This window comes from Pelodiscus sinensis, chromosome 9, assembly GCF_052426305.1.
Source record: "Pelodiscus sinensis isolate ZL-2025 chromosome 9, ASM5242630v1, whole genome shotgun sequence".
Lineage (NCBI taxonomy): Eukaryota > Metazoa > Chordata > Testudines > Trionychidae > Pelodiscus > Pelodiscus sinensis.
Genome location: NC_143060.1, coordinates 49,236,408 through 49,255,939, shown reverse-complemented (window position 1 = coordinate 49,255,939; position 19,532 = coordinate 49,236,408). Strand labels below are relative to the sequence as shown.

Below are 19,532 nucleotides of genomic sequence, written 5' to 3'. Positions count from 1 at the left end.
GAGTTTTCAGAGTCCTGAAATTGTTTATATGTTAACTGAATATGAAGATGTTTATCTAGGAGATGTGTGACAGGTGATAGGTACATTAACTGTTTGCTCTCACAGTTAGGCTAACTAACATTTGCAGCTCTGGTCTCCCCCTATTTCTTTTAATTCAAAAGCAGAAGGCTGGTATTAAATATATTTGTTGTTTAAAGATGATGGTGAAGTGATGCTCCTTTCATGACATTGACCTGTCTTTGCCTTCTGTTTATTTAACCCAAACAAATCTTCCAGAGCCAAAGAAAGATTCAAGAAATCTATCCCATTGTCTAGATAGGTCTTTATATTTCTGTAGAGACTACTTATTTAAATTCTGTTCTGAAACACAGATTTAATATTTCCTGATTAATATAATTCTAAAATAACCATATAAAAATAAATTCTTTTGGGTGTTCTTTTAGGCATCACAACTGGTTATGGATTTTGTTTCTTTCATCCTTAGAGGTAATCTGCCAGCCACCAACAATTAACAATGGGAAATTAATTACTCTAAAGAGAGTTTTCAAGGAGCATGATCAGTTGCAGTTTACTTGTAATAAAGGATATAAATTCGGTGAAAGATCTGATGCAGAATGTACCGAAAATGGATGGCATCCAAATCCATCTTGCAAAGGTCAGCTTTTGTTCATTTTATACTGCTTGTTCTGTTACTTTTATTTTGCTAGCCAACTATGGTCCTGATCGTCAAATAGTACTCACAAATAATATACGTTCAAAAGCAATGACTCTGAAAAGATTATAGTGATCATAGCAGAAAACAACTAAACTGTGATGCTAAGGCAAAAAGTCTAATGCAATTATTATGTAAAGTATAAAGTGGGGTAGAGTAAATAGAAGTAGGGAGGTGGGGTTTTTTTACTTATACATAAAGCATTTGTGACACCAATACTGGAAATATTGTACCCAGTTCTGATGTCCACATTTTAGGAAGTATGTTGAAAAAATGGAAAGGAAGCAGAAAGGAGGCACAATTAGTTATCTGGACAAATATCTTACAATGAGATACTTAAACTAAACTAAATGAGCTTCTTATCAAAAGGAATAGTAAGGCATAAATTGATTACATTGTATTATCTTCATGGAGAGAAAATAGCAGATACTGCAGGGTGCTCTAATGTAACAGAAAGTTATAGAGAGAGCCAATGACTGGAATCAACTCAGACAAATTCCAATTAGAAATAAGGCATGACTTTTGTAACCAATTTGAACAAAGTATCAAGAGAACTGATAGATTCTTCATGTCTTGATGTCTTCAATTCAAGACCTTTATGCCTTTCTGGAATATATGCTCTAATCAAACGAAAAATATAAGTGGCTGGCCAAATTCAATCCTTTGTGTTATACTGGAGGCTGAACTGGAAATCCATGAATCTATGATGTCAGAAATTAGAAATAAAAATGGGGAGGAGTAAAAGTCATATTTTAACCCCAGCCTATCCTGGCAAGGCTCTGTAGTCATGAATTTTGAAAAGTGAGGCCTACATGGTTATAAAATAAATGCAAGCAACTACTAAGAAATATTCAGTATTTGAAATGTCATGGAAATGTGAATCTGGTCTTGCCATCCCGACTTATGTGACTACTTACCAGGCAAGTAATACTCAGCATAAGATTAGTACAATTTTCCCCATATCATAGAATCATAGAATCATAGGACTGGAAGGGACCTCGAGAGGTCATCGAGTCCAGCCCCTTGCCCTCAAGGCAGGACCAAGCTCCGTCTACACCATCCCTGACAGATGTCTATCTAACCTGTTCTTAAATATCTCCAGAGAGGGAGATTCCACAGCCTCTCTGGACAATTTATTCCAATATTTGACCACCCTGACAGGAATTTTTTCAGTTAGGAATTTTCCAATCTAAACCTCCCTTGCTGCACTTTAAGCCCCTTACTCCTTGTCCTGTCCTCAGAAACCAAGAGGAACAAATTTTCTCCTTCCAACACCCTTTTAGATATTTGAAAACTGATATCATGTCCCCCCTTAATCTTCTTTTTTCCAAACTAAACAAGCCCAGTTCATGAAGCCTGGCTTCATAGGTCATGTTCTCTAGACCTTTAATCATTCTTGTCGCTCTTCTCTGTACCCTTTCCAATTTCTCCACATCTTTCTATGTGCATATGAGCATACTTAAGTTGAAAAAGAAATGTTGGCATTTTCATCAATGCATTTATGTGTAGAAATTGGACAAAATAGAAAGAGAACTCATTTCAAAAAGCTCCCTGATACAGAAAACGAAACTGAACCAATGCAGTATCTAGAAACGTTTGTATTGAATTTTCTGAGTTTATTTTGGAGTGCAAAGAGAACTGAAAAGCATGATGAACTTTCTTTTTTTCATGGAAACTTCAGCTAGCTTGATTTATTATTCCTATCAATAAACGAAGATTTGTGGAAGGCAATACATAATTGCACCACTGCAATTTTGTTGGAAAAATGGCTGTTTTTTCAACAAAACTTGAGAAATGTCTACATTGCAATTGTGTTCTTCCACAAGAAAATCGAAAGAACAGAAGGGTTTCTCATTCTACGAGGAAGGCTTTTTGAGAAAGAGCTCTTTCATGAAAAAGCATGTGTAGATAGGAAAGAGGGAGCTTTTTAGGAATAAGAGCTTTTTTGGTGGCCATTCCATCCATTGCAATCACAGCTTACATGCAAGAGAGCATCCATTCAGTCTGGATGTTCTCTTCTGAAAAAGCAGATCGCTTTTTTGATGCATTTTTGCAGTGTGGATGCTGTTTCAGAAGATCTCATCCGAAAAAGCTTCTTCTGAAAGAAGACCTGTAGTCTAGACAAAGCTTAATAAATTGCCTACGGAGGTTATGGAATCTGCCTCACTGGAGATTTTTATGAGCAGGTTAGACAAACACTTGTCAAGGATGGTCTAGATCAGAGTTTCTGAAAGTGTTCCATGGAATCACTTTGAGAAACACGTTAACTGACCACCCCAGTTTGTTTATTTACCAGTGCCATGGCCACACAGACTTGTGGCTGCTGTTGGCTCCATTTCACTCGTTGCAGCCAAGCAGAGCAGAAGGAAGTGGTGGCCCAGCCCACACCACTTCCCGCAGTTCCCGTGGGCTGCAAAGGACAAAACTGAACCAACGGGAGGCTCCATCGCCATGGCACCAGTAAATAAATAATCCAGGGTGGACGGTTAATGTTTTTCTCAAAGTGATTCCACTTTGGGGACAGGACTTGATGACCTCTTGAGAATCTTTCCAGTTCTAGGGTACGTCGAGACTACAGGCGACAAAGCTTCTGTCGACAAAGAGCGTCTAGACTACATTCAGTTCTGTCGACAAAGCAAGCTGTGGACGCAAAGGACAGTTTAGATGCAATAATGCCTTCTGTCAACAGAACTCTGTCAACAGAAGGCGTTATTCCTCGTAAAATGAGGTTTACCAGCGTCAACAAAACAGCATTCCACCAGCAATTTAAAGCAGCAGGGCCTCTGTCCACCAACACTGTTACAGTAGAACTGGTGGCCAGAGGCTCGAGCCCTTTAAATCACTGTTGATGGGGCCTGCACATGCCTATACTTTGGTTTGCAGCACTTGGAATCTAAAGATTAAAGATCTTATGGGAGAAAGAAACTGTGTGTATGATATAAATAAGGGTATGTCTACACTACAAAGTTAATTCGAACTAACGGATGTTAGTTCGAATTAACTTTAATAGGTGCTACACTAGCGCTCCGCTAGTTCGAACTTAATTCGAACTAGCGGAGCGCTTAGTTCGAACTAGGTAAACCTCATTGTACAAGGACTAAGCCTAGTTCGAACTTACTAGTTCAAATTAAGGGGTGTGTAGCCCCTTAATTCGAACTAGTGGGAGGCTAGCCCTCCCCAGCTTTCCCTGGTGGCCACTCTGGCCAACACCAGGGAAACTCTATTGCCCCCCTCCCGGCCCCGGACCCCTTAAAGGGGCACGGGCTGGCTACGGTGCCCGTGCCAGGTGCAAGCCTGCCAGCACCCAGCTAGCAGACCCTGCACCTGGCACGACTCGAGCCAGCCACCCGATGCCCCCCAGTCTTCCCCCTCTTCCTGGGACTAGGCTGGTGGCTCCCGGGAGCTTGCCCGGGACCGCAAGAGGCGGGCACCCGCCTGGTGTAGTGCGGACATCGTGGACCTCGTCCACGACCTCCGCACTAGGCACAGGAAAGTGGCCGTCTAGGGCAGGAGAGCTGCCAGCCTGGCCACCCAGGAGCAGGTGTGCATGAAAATCAAGGTGGTCCAGTGAGACCCCCGACCCTGAGCCCTGAGCTTACAATGGCCGTACTGGGTCAGACCAAAGGTCCATCTAGCCCAGTAGTCTGTCTGCGGACAGTGGCCAACACTAGGGACCCTGGAGGGGATGGACCGGAGACAGTGACCAAGCCATTTGTCTCGTGCCATCCCTCTCCAGCCTTTCACAAACTTCGGGCAGGGATACCACTCCTACCCCCTGGCTAATACTACTCCATGGACCCAACCTCCATGACTTTATCTCACTTCTCGTTAAACTCTGTTCTAGTTCTAGGCTTCACAGCCTCTTGCAGCAAGGAGTTCCACAAGTTGACTCTTTGCTTTGTTAAGAACAGCTTTCTGTTACTAGTTTGAAGCCTGCTACCCATTCCTTTCCTTTGGTGTCCTCTAGTCCTTCTATTATGGGAACTAATGAAGAACTTTCCTTGATGCACCCTGTCCACCCTGTCCATCCCACTCATGCTTTTATAGACCTCTATCCTATCCCCCCTCAGTCTCCTCTTTTCTAAACTGAAAAGTCCCAGTCTCTTTAGCCTCTCTTCATATGGGACCTCTTCCAAACTGCTGATCATTATAGTTGCCCTCTCCCACGCTTTCTCTTCCCCTCTCCCACCTCCTTTTCCCAGTCTCCCCGAGTTTTGTTCAATAAAGAGAGATTCTATTTTTTACCACACGTTTTCTTTTTTTGTACATCAGGAAGGGGAGCTAGGGAAGGGTAAGTGGAAGGAGTTGAGGGAGGAATGGGGTACAAGCCCCCGATGGGGAGTACTGGGCTGGCTCTGCGGGCTTCTGGGGGTAGAAGCTCTCCTGCAGCCCCCCAATTGTCCCCTCTCCCCAGATGGCAGCCTGCAGCAAGTGCAGCCGGTCTGATGGCCGAGTGCTGTGATGTGCCCAGTGTGGGCACTCAGGGCACTCCAAGACAGGACTGCTTTGCAAGCGGGGCACCCCTGAGAACTGTCTGTCCAGGGTGGGGGTCGGGTCCCTTTAAGCACATCCCTCGGCTAGCCTGAGGCAGCAACTCCATGCTCTAAGTCCTCATCTGATGCCCTGCCGGCACTGCTTCCGGCCATCCTTAAGCCCGGTTCAGGGTCCACTTAATGTGGACATGCTAGTTCGAATTAGCAAAACGCTAATTCGAACTAGTTTTTAGTTCTAGATGCGTTAGTTCAAATTATCTTAGTTCGAATTAACTAATTCGAACTAAGTTAGTTCGAATTAGCGCTGTAGTGTAGACATACCCTAAGAGAGCACACAAATGAAAGAGACAGTGCAGAATATTAGGTAGCTGAATGAGCACCCTCTGACAAATCCTTAAAAAACCCTTCAAGGAGAGTTAGATGGCTGAATGAGAGATGAGCAGTCTGGAAGCAGTGGGATTTTGTCATCAAGGCTGCATCCTTAATCTCATGGGTTACGATCACACCACTGGGCATTCATCTTGATCCTGAAAGATGTCTTGACAAAACTGGAACACAGTAATGGACCGACAAGACATTGTCACCTTCACTGTCTCCAGCTAAATCTTGAATACCTCCCGTTGGCTCCGTTTTGCCCTTTGCAGCCCATGGGAACTGCGGGAAGTGGTGTGGGCTGGGCCACCACTTCCTCCTGCTCTGCTTGGCTGCAAAGAGCGAAACGGAGCCAACAGCAGCCAGGAGTCTGTGTGGCCATGGCACTGGTAAATAAACATACTGGAGTGGTCAGTTAACGTGTTTCTTTTTGTCCTTCCCTCTGTTGTGTCATTTTCCACCCGTGCCATATCTTTACTAGCTATCTCTCAGTTTGCCTTTGGTTAGTACAGTGTTTCTCAAAGTTTCTCCCCTTGGCTAAAACACTGAACCACAGCCAAAAGGACCCTCAGGCTCCGTGGCTGCAGAGCTAGTAAGTAGCCAAACTGGGGGTGTGGGCAAGGGGTGAGGGCACTCACCTGAGGGGTGTAAGGTGGTGGGTCAGCTAGCTTCCCCCATTAGGAAGGCAGGATAAGGCACCCACTGAAGACACAGTGGTGGGGTTGGTTGTGGCATAGCATAAGGGTGAGGACACTCACCTGGGATGGTGGGTTTGATTCACATAGCATTTTTCTGAGAGTGGCTTCATTGACCAATTTGAGAAATGCTGGCTCAGTAAAAGCCTGGTCTAGCCAGCCAGGATTGTACAGTTTGCAACACTGCTATGATCCCATAACCAAAAAAATTAGCTAAAGGCAATCCCTAAATAGGTACACATTTGCCAGGTGCCAGATAAGGGGATTTGCTTTGTTTATGTTTCTCCAGCATTGAAGTTGCAAGTATTAATCGGCACCAGAGACAAAAGCTGAGTTGTCTGTTTTTGGTATTCCTTTATTTCCCATTTTGTTTTATTTTGTCTTGAAGCAGGATCCAAATGTAAGAATAGCAGCTCCAACCCATCTGAACTAACATCTCTTTTCCTTGTTAAAGAACAGTTGCCAACATCTTTAATACCATCTAAAAATAGTCATAGAGTTATTCTTATAATACTCTCCACTGCTAGAGGAGTAGGACATAAGGGAAGCTGTTTAAAATAAAAAGTCTTATTTTATACCTTACATTTCAAATGCGTTATCTGCATTTTCTTCTTTTTTTCCATGTCTTTAAAATGTTAACATGACTTAAATGATTTATTTGCCATGGGCTCTCTTATTCTATCCAGCCAAATACATCAAGGATGCAGTGTGGAAGAGATTAGACAAATCCAGTACAGTCACATTTAGGTCTCTGGAACACTTCATTTTTTGGATAATGTTTTTCCACAGTAGTCAGAATGATGCTTAAAACAACAGCTGCTCCATTCTGAAACCCAAAATAAAATAAATTACCTCAAGCAAATATACACATCAAAAGAGCTATAGAATTTTAGTCCATAGGAATTTTACTGTGCCAATTTTATGAAGATGATGTTCAGATATGAAAAGCTACAGATTGGACCTCCCTGGTCTGACACCCTTAGAATCTGACTGATCCCAGATGAGGGATTTTGCCGGACCAAGGAAGGTCATTTCTGGGATCCCCCTGCCACTGCCCTCCCATCAGCCATAGCCCTGTTCATAGACTCATAGACATTAAGGTCAGAAGGGACCATTATGATCATCTAGTCTGACCCCCTGCACAGTGCAGGCCACAGAATCTCAACCACCCCTCTTAGAATAATCCTCTCACCTATATCAAAGATATTGAAGCATTCAAATACTTTGAAGGACCCAACATGCAGAGAGTCCTTCAGCTGTGATCTGTGCCCAATGCTACAGAGGAAGGCGAAAAACCTTCAGGGCCTCTGCCAATCTACCCTGGAGGAAAATTCCTTCCCGACCCCAAATATGGCGATCAGCTAAACCCTGAGCATGTGGGCAAGACTCACCAGCCAGACACCCAGAAAGTTCCCTATAGCATCTCCTATCATCCCTCCATTGACCTATTTCCAACTGATAATGAATGGTCAATTAGTTCCCAAGATCCTGTTATTTCATCCAACCATCCCCTTATCATAGAATCATAGAACTGGAAGAGACCCCAGAAGGTCGTCAAGTCCAGCCCCCCGCTCTAGGCAGGACCAATCCCATCTAAATCAACCCGGCCAGGGCATTGTCAAGCCGAGACTTAAATACCTCTAGGGATGGAGACTCTACTACTTCCCTAGGTAACCCATTCCAATGTTTCACTACCCTTCTAGTAAAATAGTTTTTCCTAATATCCAATCTGGACCTCTCCCACCACAACTTGAGACCATTGCTCCTTCTCCTGCCATCTGTCACTACTGAGAACAGCCTCTCTCCATCCTCTTTGGAACCTCCCTTCAGGAAGTTGAAGGCTGCTATCAAATCCCCCCTCACTCTTCGCTTCTGCAGACTAAACAGACCCAAGTCCCTCAGCCTCTCCTCGTAGGTCATATGCTCCAGCCCCCTAATCATTTTGGTTGCCCTCCGCTGGACCCTCTCCAATGATTCCGCATCCTTTTTGTACTGGGGGGCCCAGAACTGGACACAATACTCCAGATGTGGCCTCACCAAAGCCGAATAAAGGGGAATAATGACATCTCTGGATCTGCTGGCAATGCTCCTCTTAATGCATCCTAATATGCCATTAGCCTTCTTGGCTACAAGGGCACATTGTTGACTCATATCTAGCTTCTCATCCACTGTAACCCCCAGGTCTTTTTCTGCAGAACTACTACTTAACTGGTTGGTCCCCAGCCTGTAACTATGCTTGGGATTCTTCCGTCCCAAGTGCAGGACTCTACACTTGTCTTTGTTGAATCTCATGAGATTTCTAGTGGCCCAATCCTCCAATTTGTCTAAGTCACTCTGGATCCTATCTCTGCCCTTAAGCGTATCTACCTCTCCCCCCAGCTTAGTGTCATCTGCAAACTTGCTGAGGGTGCAATCCATCCCCTCATCCAGGTCATTAATAAAGATATTGAACAAAACCGGTCCTAGAACCGAACCTTGGGGCACTCCACTAGAAACCGACCGCCATCCTGACATCGAACTGTTGATCACTACCCTCTGGGCCCGGCCTTCTAGCCATCTTTCTATCCATCTTACCGTCCATTTATCCAATCCACATTCCCTTAACTTGCTGGCAAGAATATTGTGGGAGACCGTATCAAAAGCCTTGCTAAAGTCAAGGTATATAACATCCACTGACTTTCCCACGTCCACCGAGCCAGTTACCTCATCATAGAAGCTAATCAGATTGGTCAGGCACGACTTTCCCTTTGTGAATCCATGCTGACTATTCCTGATCACTTTCCTCTCATCCAAGTGTCTCAAAATGGATTCCTTTAGGATCCCTTCCATGATTTTTCCGGGAACCGAGGTAGGACTGACCGGCCTATAGTTCCCTGGATCATCCTTCTTCCCTTTTTTGAAGATGGGCACTACATTTGCCTTTTTCCAATCATCCGGGATTTCTCCCGATCTCCACGACTTTTCAAAGATAATGGCCAAAGGCTCCTCAATGACATTTGCCAACTCCCTCAGTACCCTCGGGTGCATTAAGTCCGGACCCATGGATTTGTGTACGTTTAGCTTTTCTAAATAGTTCCTAACCTGTTCTTTACCCACCAAGGGCTGTCCATCTTCTTCCCATCTTGCGTCACATAGCACAGAAGTCCAGGAACCGACCTTGTCCGTGAATACAGAGGCAAAGAAAGCATTGAGTACTTCAGCTTTCCCCACATCCTCTGTCACTAGGTTACCTCCTTCATCCATTAGGGACTGCACACCCTCTCTGATCACCTTCTTCTTGTTGACATGCCTGTAGAAACCTTTCTTGTTATCCTTCACATCCTTAGCCAGTCGCAACTCCATTTGCGCTTTCGCCTTCCTGATAACCCCCCGACATTCTCGAACTATACATTTAAACTCCTCCCTAGTGATTTGTCCAAGTTTCCACTTTCTGTAAGCTTCCTTTTTGTGCTTAAGTTCACCAAGGATTTCCCCTGTAAGCCAATCCGGTCTCCTACCAGGTTTGCCTCTCTTGCTACGCGTCGGGATGGTTTCTTTCTGTTCCTTCAATAAGGCTTCTTTAAAATACTGCCAGCTGTCCTGGATTCCTTTCCCCTTCATGTTAACATCCCAGGGAATTCTTTCCATCAGATCTCTGAGGAAGTCAAAATCTGCTTTTTTGAAGTCCAAGGTGTGTATTTTACTACTCTCTTTCCTTCCTTTGGTCAGGATCCTGAAATCTACCATCTCATGATCACTGCTTCCCAGGTTGTCACCCACCTCTACATCCCCTATTAGTTCCTCCCTGTTTGTGAGGAGAAGATCAAGCTGTGCACGGCCCCTGGTCGGATCCTTCAGCACTTGTACCAAGAAGTTATCCCCAACATTCTCCAAAAACTTCCTGGATTGCCTGTGTACTGCCGTATTGGTTTCCCAACAGATGTCAGGGTGATTAAAGTCCCCCACGAGAACCAGGGCCTGCGATCTGGAAGCTTCGCTCAGTTGTCCGAAGAAAGCCTCATCTACCTCATCCACCTGGTTCGGTGGCCTGTAGCAGATACCAACCACAACATCACTGCTGTTTGCTCCTTTAAACCTGACCCATAGACTTTCAACAAGTTTTTCTCCCTCTTTATACTGGAGTTCAGAGCAATCATAGTGCTCTCTTACATATAGTGCAACTCCTCCTCCTTTTCTCCCTTGCCTATTTTTCCTGAACAATCTATACCCTTCCATGACAGCGCTCCAGTCATGCGAGTCATCCCACCAAGTCTCTGTTATCCCAATTAAATCATATTTCTTGGTCTGGGCCAGGACCTCCAGTTCTTTCTGCTTGTTGCCCAGGCTTCTCGCATTAGTGTACAAATACTTCAGGTAACCAGTTGATTGCACTATCTTCTCCATTCGAAACTGGGGTCCTCCTTTCTCGCTCCTTGCTCTATGCATTTCTTCCCGGTATCTGACTTTCCCACTCCCCTCAGGGTTTTGGTCACCGTCCCCCGACGAACCTAGTTTAAAGCCCTCCTCACTAGGTTTGCAAGCCTGCCCGCGAAGATGCTCCTTCCTCTCTTCGTTAGGTGGATCCCATCTCTTCCTAACAATCCTTGCGACCAGAACAGAGTCCCATGGTCGAAGAAACCAAAGCCCTCTCTGCGACACCACCTGCGCAACCACGCATTTACGTCCTGAATTCGACGATCCCTGCCCAGTCCTTTCCCTTCAACAGGGAGGATGGACGAGAACACCACTTGCGCTCCAAATTCTTGGATCCTTCTTCCCAGCGCTACATAATCCGCAGCAACCCGCTCAAGGTCATTTTTGGCCGTATCATTCGTTCCTACATGGAGAAGCAGGAAGGGGTAGCGATCTGAAGGTTTGATCAGCTTGCTAAGCCTCTCAGTGACATCCCGAATGCGAGCTCCCAGTAAGCAGCACACCTCTCGAGATTCCAGGTCTGGACGGCAGAGGGATGGCTCAGTCCCTCTTAGGAGGGAGTCCCCGACCACCACCACCCGTCGTTTCCTTTTGGGGGTGGTGGCCGTGGAACCCCCATCCCTAGGACTATGCATCCCATGCCTTTCAGTAGATGGTGTTCCCTTCTGGTTTCTACCTTGTGAGGTCCCTTCCAGAGCTTTAAGCACTGCAGAGCCTGTGGAGAGAGCTTGAAAGCGATTGCTTACCTCTATAGCATCGGGGGAATCCCGTGCTCGCCTTTTTTCCCTTCTAGAAGTTACATGCTGCCAGTTCTCTTCTTGGTCACGTACTGCCCTCACTGGCTCCTCTGCCTGCCGTGCTTGAAGGATCAATTGCTGCCTTCTATCGAGGAAGACTTCATCCTCTCTGATCAAGCATAAGGTCGACACTTGGGCCTCCAGTCCTCTAATTTTTTCTTCCAAAATCTCGACCAGCTTGCACTTCGTGCAGATGAAATCCGTTCTTTCTTCCGGGAGGAAGACAAACATGGCACACGCCGTGCAGGTAACAACAGCAGACCCATCATCAACCATCGCTGCTGTCCTGGAGAAGGGATTTAAAAAGAAAGACAAGAGAACCTCCCGCCCTTCCCAACTCCTTCTCAAAACTCCCTGTTAGCAATCACCTGTTCGCAAGCTCCTTGGTCGCTTGCCCACTGCCTTATAAAGCCCCTCCCCCTAGCAAGGCTCAGCCAATCAGCAGAGGCTTCTAGAATTCAAACTTTAATTAGAAGCCAACAGTTTCCACCTGCCAATCACAGCCCCTACCAATCACAGCACAAACTCTATCAAGGAGAGGGAAGGGGAGGGGAGGGGAGGGGAGGGAAAAAAAACAAAAAAACCCCAAGCAAACACAGGGGAAAATAAATAAATAAAATAAACAAACAAAAAAAAAAACAAAAAAGAACACACACCAACCCTCACTCACAAATACAAGCTCAGCACACAGCAAGAAAGCCCCAAGCACAACACCCACTTCCCTCAAGACTCCTGTATCTACTTCTCCTCTACCTGGAGAACTCCCCCTCTAAAGCCTCACTCAAACGGGGGAGGAGGGGGGAACCCAACACCACCACACACCAAACAAACACAAGCTCTGCACACACTAAGAAAGCCCCAATAACAAAACACACTTCCCTCAAGAGTCCTGTATCTGCTTCTCCTTCACCTGGAGAACTCCCTCTCAAAACTCCCTGTTAGCAATCACCTGTTCACAAGCTCCTTGGTCGCTTGCCCACTGCCTGTTGCCTCTCTCCAAGCCAGCTTCCCCCTGCAGCAAGCCCCTTGGCTCAGGGCTCTTGGCCCCACCATGGCAGCCCTGCCACAGGAAGCACAGCCCCACTATCAACCTCCCAACCCCTCAGAGCAGTCCTCTTGCTGGGATTCAGCTGGGTGGCAGCCCTGCTTGGGATTCAGCTTCATGGGGCAGATCTGTTGCCTCCCAGCCTCACCAGCACCTCCACTGGATGGCAGCAAGGCTACTGAGTTCTTTGTTGCACCATCAGGCAACAGTCCCACTCCTGGGTTCTTAGCCCTGCCACCAGGCAATTCCATGGTTGGGCTCCTGGCCCTATGGTACAGCCTGCTGTCATCTAGTCCTGCCAGACAGTTGGGCTTCTGGGAAGCAGCGGGGATGCTGGGCTCCCGACCCTCATTGCCACATAACTCTATTGCCTCCCAGAGTTGCCAGCCTGGGTGGCAGCCCAGTTGCACTGCCACAGGGCAGATCTTCCACTGAGCTCCAGGCCTGCTGTAGGGGTCCAGCTACCAGCCCTCCATGGGACTCTTTGGTCCTGGAATATACCTGGTCCTTTTGGACTATGGAAGTTGCTGGACCAGAGGGTCCCAGTTAAGAGAAGTTCAACCTGTAGTAAAGCTAGTAAACAAGTTAAGGTACATCTACACTGCAGCATTATTTAAAATAAGCTATTTGGGTACATCTACACTAGCCCCCTATTCGAACTAGGGAGCCTAATGAGGGTGACCGAAATTGCTAATGAAGCACTGGATTTAAATATCCCGCGCTTGATTAGCATAATCCCAGCTGGTCGCCATTTTGGAAACTGACTAGCCCGAAGTAACTGCCGGCGTTTACACGTGGCAGAGAAGTGGGATTCCGAGATAAACCCCTTATTTCAAATTAACTGCTACTCCTCATGGAATGAGGTTTAAGAGTTAATTCAAACTAAAGGGTTTATCTCGGAATCCTGCTTCTCTGCCACACGTAGATGCGGGCAGTTACTTTGAGCTAGTCAGTTTCCAAAATGGCAACCGGCCGGGAATATGCTAATCAAGCGTGGGATATTTAAATCCCGTGCTTCATTAGCAATTTTGGGCACCCTCATTATCCTCCTTAGTTCGAACTAGGGGGCTAGTGTAGACGTACCCTTTCAGAATAATAACTCCCAAAATAGTTATTTAGAAATAGGCTTTATTCCTCATGAAATGAGGATTTATTATTCTGGAATGAGAACCCATTATTTTGAAATTATTTTGAAATAACAGGCTTACTGTGTAGATGTTTACCTTGTTAATTTGAAATAACTTTTGAAATAACATAATGTAGACATTCCCTAAAATACAAATGATCTTAACTGAAGGGGAGACTTACAGCATAATATCCTGTTTCCAGTTGTTAAACTTGTTTGTATATTTCTGTTTAGAAATTACATGTGATCCTCCATCGGTGACTAATGGAACCTACCACCCTCCAAGGAAAGTGTTCAAAGAAGAGGATACAATCAGAGTGAATTGTAAGGCAGGATTTCACTTTGATACAAATAATAGGAACAATATTGCCGAATGCACAAAGACTGGGTGGATGCCTTTTCCAAGATGTACCTGTAAGTTGGTTTTAATTTATCATATTTAAAACTGTTACTGTCCAGTTATACAAGTATTTATATAATTTCTGCAACTGACAATGTAAACAGAAATGAAACAGACATAACTACAAGTTTTACCTTAATGGACTTAGATAAACATCTGTGAAAATCAGATGCTATAGTATAAGTTAGTAGAGTTGTAAATTACTATACGTATGTGCTATGATTTGTTTGAGAAAATGTGCTAGATTCAACTTTCAACAGGGAAGATTTGTAACTGTGCGTATCCAAACGGTAGAATGTCAAGAATAAGACTGATGTACTGAATGAATGGTAAAACAAAAACCTACGGGTCATAATTGAATTCTGAGTCAATCACTGAGGCTATGTCTACACAGCAGGAATACATCAAAATTAAGCTGCGCAATTCAGCTATGTAGATTGCATAGCTGAAGGTGAAATAGCTTAACAGCTTTGGTGCTGCCTACGTAACAGAAAGTCGACGGAAGAACACTCTTCCTTCAACTTCCCTTACTCCTCATGAAATGAGGGTTACAGGAGTCAGAGTAAGAAGTCCTCCACGAGTATATAAGTAGATTTATTGAGCCCTGATAATGACAGTTATTCTGAAATAATGCTGATGTATAGATAAAGCCATACGTAATAGCCCTAGGTTTCTACCATCTTTTTCTTCCCTCATTATCAATTTTCTAAAACTGTCAGATCCTATTACAGTAAAACTCCAATAGTCTGGCATCCAATAGTCCGGCACTCCTGATAGTCCGGCATCAAAATGGCAAGAGCCTAGTGAGTGTGCTTCATCAAAAAATGAGTCACAAGGTAACAGCGGCAGCAGCTGAACTGAGCAAAAAGGGTAAAAAGGCTTAAAAAACCTAAAACATTACAGTATACTGTATACAGTATGTACAATAAAAGGGTTAAGAACACTTTATATACAATATATAATGTATACAGTATATCTATAACTTGCTTATAGTACCTCCTGATAGTCCGGCATATTTCATAATCCGGCACCACCTAAATCCCATAGGTTCCGGATTAGTGGAAGTTTACTGTAGTAGGACAATTTTACCAATATGAGAGAGAAGATAACCCTGATCATTAGAGTGTACATGTTCTGAACTCCTCACTCCAGTTAATGTAACATTCAAGTAATAAAGTACAAACGCTGAGAAGAGAACTAGAATGCGAATATTCAGAACTTAGCAAACTGGATTTTTCTTGCATATAGTTTGTAATAATATTTATTTTAAACTTTTTTCAAAGTGAGACCCTGTGAGTACCCACATATAGAAAACGGAGCATTAAGTAGGACTTATGAATATTACAGAGAACAAATGTTTCCAGCAATGTTAGGTAGTACAATTCACTACCAATGTGATCACGGTTACATACTTAAAACCAACGAAAGATACTCCATATGCACTAAAGAGGGCTGGAATCCCAAGCCACAGTGTCTTAGTAAGTACATATACATTTGTATTTTCTCTAAAAAATTTACTGTACTATAAATACTAATATTTATACAGTGCAATGCATCATTGGATGGACCAAGACTGGGAACTGGGTGAGTGTTACTACTTCATTGCTCCGTTCCGGCTCCTGCACTCTCCTAGCCAAGATTGTCATCCAAGGATACAAGTGTCTCTTTAAAAGGATTCTTCTTCACACCAGATAATAGCAACAGCATTAGAAGGCACCAGAAGTGGGAACAGGCTTTCAGTAAATTGGCTGTAGGATTTGGAGAGGTGCTTTTCTCTTTTGTCGCTTTTCCTCCCTCCTTGTTGCTGATCCTTCCACTAGCATTTCTATCTCTGTTGAAAGGGAATAGTTTAAAGACTTAGTATCTCCCAGAGAGAGAGAGAAAGAGAGAGAGAGAGAAGATGCTGGGGTCTAGCAGTCTTAGAAAGTGTGAGCAAAGATCAATAGAAACCTGTGTTGGAGGTGACCTATGAAGAGGGGTATTTTGTGTTGTGAAAGAAAAGCTAATGTGGTGCTTTTGTCTTGAGGATTTTCAATTGTCAGGAAATAGCCTGTGAGGGTGACAGACTTACAAGGATTATATACCCTTATGTGCTATTGTCCATGTCCCAGGTGTGTATGTACACACACACACTCACACGTGCATGCGTGCATGTACATACTTTCTGTCTGCTGTGTGGATAATTCATTGTTTCTTAGAGCATGTCTAAATTACAAAGTTCAGTTCATTTAATGTAAGTTGACATGTAACTGATGTGTAACAATGCCAGTGGTGTGTGTCCTTGCTAGCGGTGCTTGCATGGATGCAGAGAGCAGTAAACTATGGCAAACCATCCCAGAGTGAAGCTAACTGCAGAGGAGACTGGGAAAGGTTGCAGTGCCTTACAGTACCAAACATTGTTGCTGTGTGGAATGGGAACCAGACTTCACATTCACAGGTGAAGTTTCCTCCCTTCCCCCAACTCTACTTGGTGTCAATAGCAAACAACCCACATTCTTGTACCTGTTTTCAAAAACCTGGCTTAGCGTGGTATATTTCATAGGCCGAGAAACATGGACCTCACTCAGCTGTGCACGCTTGCTGTGAGAGTTACAAATACCTTTCCTGAGACAGGAGTCACTGTGCAGAGCATTATGATGTCCTTCAAGCAGCCCCCTGAAGCCAGTTGTTGCTTGCAGTAGGTGGATATGGTGGAACACTGTTTCTGAGTCTGAAAAACAAGCTCTGACTGGTGGGGTAACATCATTATGCAACTCTGGGACAGTGAGCAGTGTTTACAGAATTTTTGAATGTAGAAGGGCACTTTCCAGGAGCTTTGTGTAGAGCTTTCCCCAGAAGTGACACACAGCATTGCTAAAATGAGATGTGCTCTGATAATGGACAAGTGAGCGGCAATCATTCTGTGGAAGCTTGTAAAGCCAAACCACTGCCAGTCGGCAGGGACTCAATTTGGAACCGGTAAATCCACATGAAAGCCGTGTGATCGATCCCAACTTTCAGGTCCATTAATTGACTTCTGCTCAGCATGGTAGTGACTCTAGGAGATGGGTAGGACATAGAGGATGGTTTTGCTGAAATGGGATTTTCTAAGGTACATCTACACTGCACACTTATTTCAAAATAAGCTCTTTCAGAATAGAAACTCCGAAATAGCTGATTTAAAAATAGCATGTCTACGCTGCACATGCCCATCAATGAGCTATTTCAAAATAGAGCAAACAAACTGATTGGAGTCTCAGTCACGTTTAAAGCTCCCAGAAGCACTTCAAGCAGGGCATCATGACTTCTTTGAGCTGTTTCCTGAACCTATCTAAGGATTAAAGGGACCCCTGTCTACAGTCATGTCTCAGGCTCTTCTCCTTTGCCTACTTCCTTGAGGGACAGCAAAGCCTTACCACTGCCTGCTCTGGTTTCCCTTGCGGTAACCACAGCACTCCTGCCATGGAGCCAGGTCTGCCTCCAAGCGGTCAATGGCTTTTAGACCCCATGCCGCACCTCCTGCTGCAGTTACTGCAGGCTGCCCTTGTGGCCCTGCCAGAGCAAGACCCCCAGCTCATTGTGGGGCACCTTCTCTCCTCTCTCCACATGCTGCTCATACATCATAACACCTCCCTCTCTTCCCTGTGCACCATGCGCTGCCTCCTCTGGAGACTGGGCACCAATTCTGACTGGTGGGACAGGATTGTCATGGAGTGGTAGGGTGACCAGCAGTGGCTCCAGAACTTTTGCAAGTGCAAGGACACCTTTCTGGAGCTGTGTGAGTGGCTTGCTTCTGCCCTCAGGCAACAGGACACCCACATGAGACCCACCATCCCCTTCCAAAAGCAGGTTGCCATCACACTGTGATGATGGTGGAGGCTCCCTCCCTGAATGATTTTTCATTCCCGCCTTCACAAAGCCCTACCAGGGGATGGGGTAAGTAGCGGGTTGTTCCTGGTGTGTTTGGGGTGAAAGGTTGGATTTGGGGACCTCCTGAGGGCACTGGCAACCCTGTTATTTTCTGTTTATCTCCTTCTACTGGTGGTGAGGACCCATTGCCCCCCAGGATGGCACGGACCATCCCGCCCACCATTATGTGGTCCAGGGCATCAAAATGGGGAAAGGTGTCTGCCCCTGTGGGGGAGCTGTTCTGTATGGCCCTTGCGTATGCCTGCCAGAACTCTTTAATTTTCATGTTCACCTGCTCCTGGGTGCGCATGTGGTCTTTGGTGGCCATGGTGGCAGCTATGCAGCCGTACACGGCTGCGTTCCTCCATCTAGTGCGGAGATCATGGACATTAGAGGCCTCCCCACAAACCTCTGTGAGGTCCGTGATCTCTGCATTAGTCCAGGAGTGCACTTGCCATCCCCAGCCCCAGGCTGGCTCCTGGTAGCTGAGGAACTGGGTGGTGGATGGCTGGCTGGCTGGCATTGGCTTCCTGGCTCATTCTGCGGGCACTGGATCAGGGGCAGCGACTGTTGGCTCTGTGCTGGCAGGCCTGGATCTGGCACATGCAGTGTGGCCAGAGTCTACTCCTTTAAGGGCTCAAGGGCTGGGAGAGATGAGAGGAGTTTTCCTGGTTTGGCCCAGAGTGGACACCAGGTGAAACTAGGAAGGGCTGGAGGCCCCCTATTTCAAAATAAGCATCTATACAGCACTTATTTCAAATTAGCTATTTCAAATCTGGTATTATTCCTCGTGGAATGAGGTTTAACAAATTTGAAATAAGCGTTCCACTATTTCGAATTAATTTCAAAATAGTGTTTTGCCTGTGTAACATTAAAGTTAATTCAAAATAATGGCTGTTATTTCAAATTAACTTTGATGTGTAGACATACCCGGAGAGAATTGTCATGACCATATATACCAAAAGAATACAATGAAAAAAGTAAACACATTATTAAACTGACAAATCAGATTTAGTACAGAAGGTGAGGTGAAGGGGAGGGAGGTAAGGAGTAGCTAATCAATGAATGGCTAATCGGGGTGATAAGTGGGAAGCTATCTTTGTAATGGTTAACGTGATTAGCATCTTTGTTAAGGCCCATTTGTAAAGTGTCAAATTTGAGCATGAAAGAAAATTCTGAAGTTTCCCTCTGTAATCTGGTGTTAAAGTCTCTTTGAAGTAAGATCCATATCTTAAGGTCATTAAGGCTATGTCCAGGTAGGTTGAAATGAAAAGCAACTGGTTTTTCCTTGTGAAGATGTCTGATGTCTGATTTGTAGACATTAATTCTTTGGCGAAGTGTCTGAGACGTTTGTCCAATATACATAGCAGAAGGACACTGTTGGCACATGATGGCTTAAATTATATTTCTGGAGGAACAGGAATATGTGTTCTTGATCCTATAACTGACATGGTTAGGTCCAGTGATGGTGTCACCAGAGTAAATATGTGGACAAAGTTGGCAACGGGGTGGGTTGCAAGGGAAAGTTCCAGGACTGGTATTAATGTGGTATGACCTGTGATTGCCACCAAATGTGAGTTTTGGATGATTT

The 19,532-nt window shown here is 44.9% G+C and overlaps 1 protein-coding gene across 5 annotated transcripts in view; it reads left to right on the top strand.

Annotated features, from left to right (window-relative positions):
- Positions 1-19,532, top strand: part of CFH (complement factor H) — a 123,994-nt gene that overhangs the window by 44,661 nt on the left and 59,801 nt on the right. For all 5 annotated transcript variants that reach the window (XM_089780580.1, XM_089780579.1, XM_089780578.1 and 2 more), the window contains exons 6-8: positions 485-655; positions 13,888-14,067; positions 15,337-15,531. In XM_089780580.1, the coding sequence (XP_089636706.1) occupies positions 485-655; positions 13,888-14,067; positions 15,337-15,531 (546 nt within the window). The remainder of the gene's footprint in view (positions 1-484; positions 656-13,887; positions 14,068-15,336; positions 15,532-19,532) is intronic.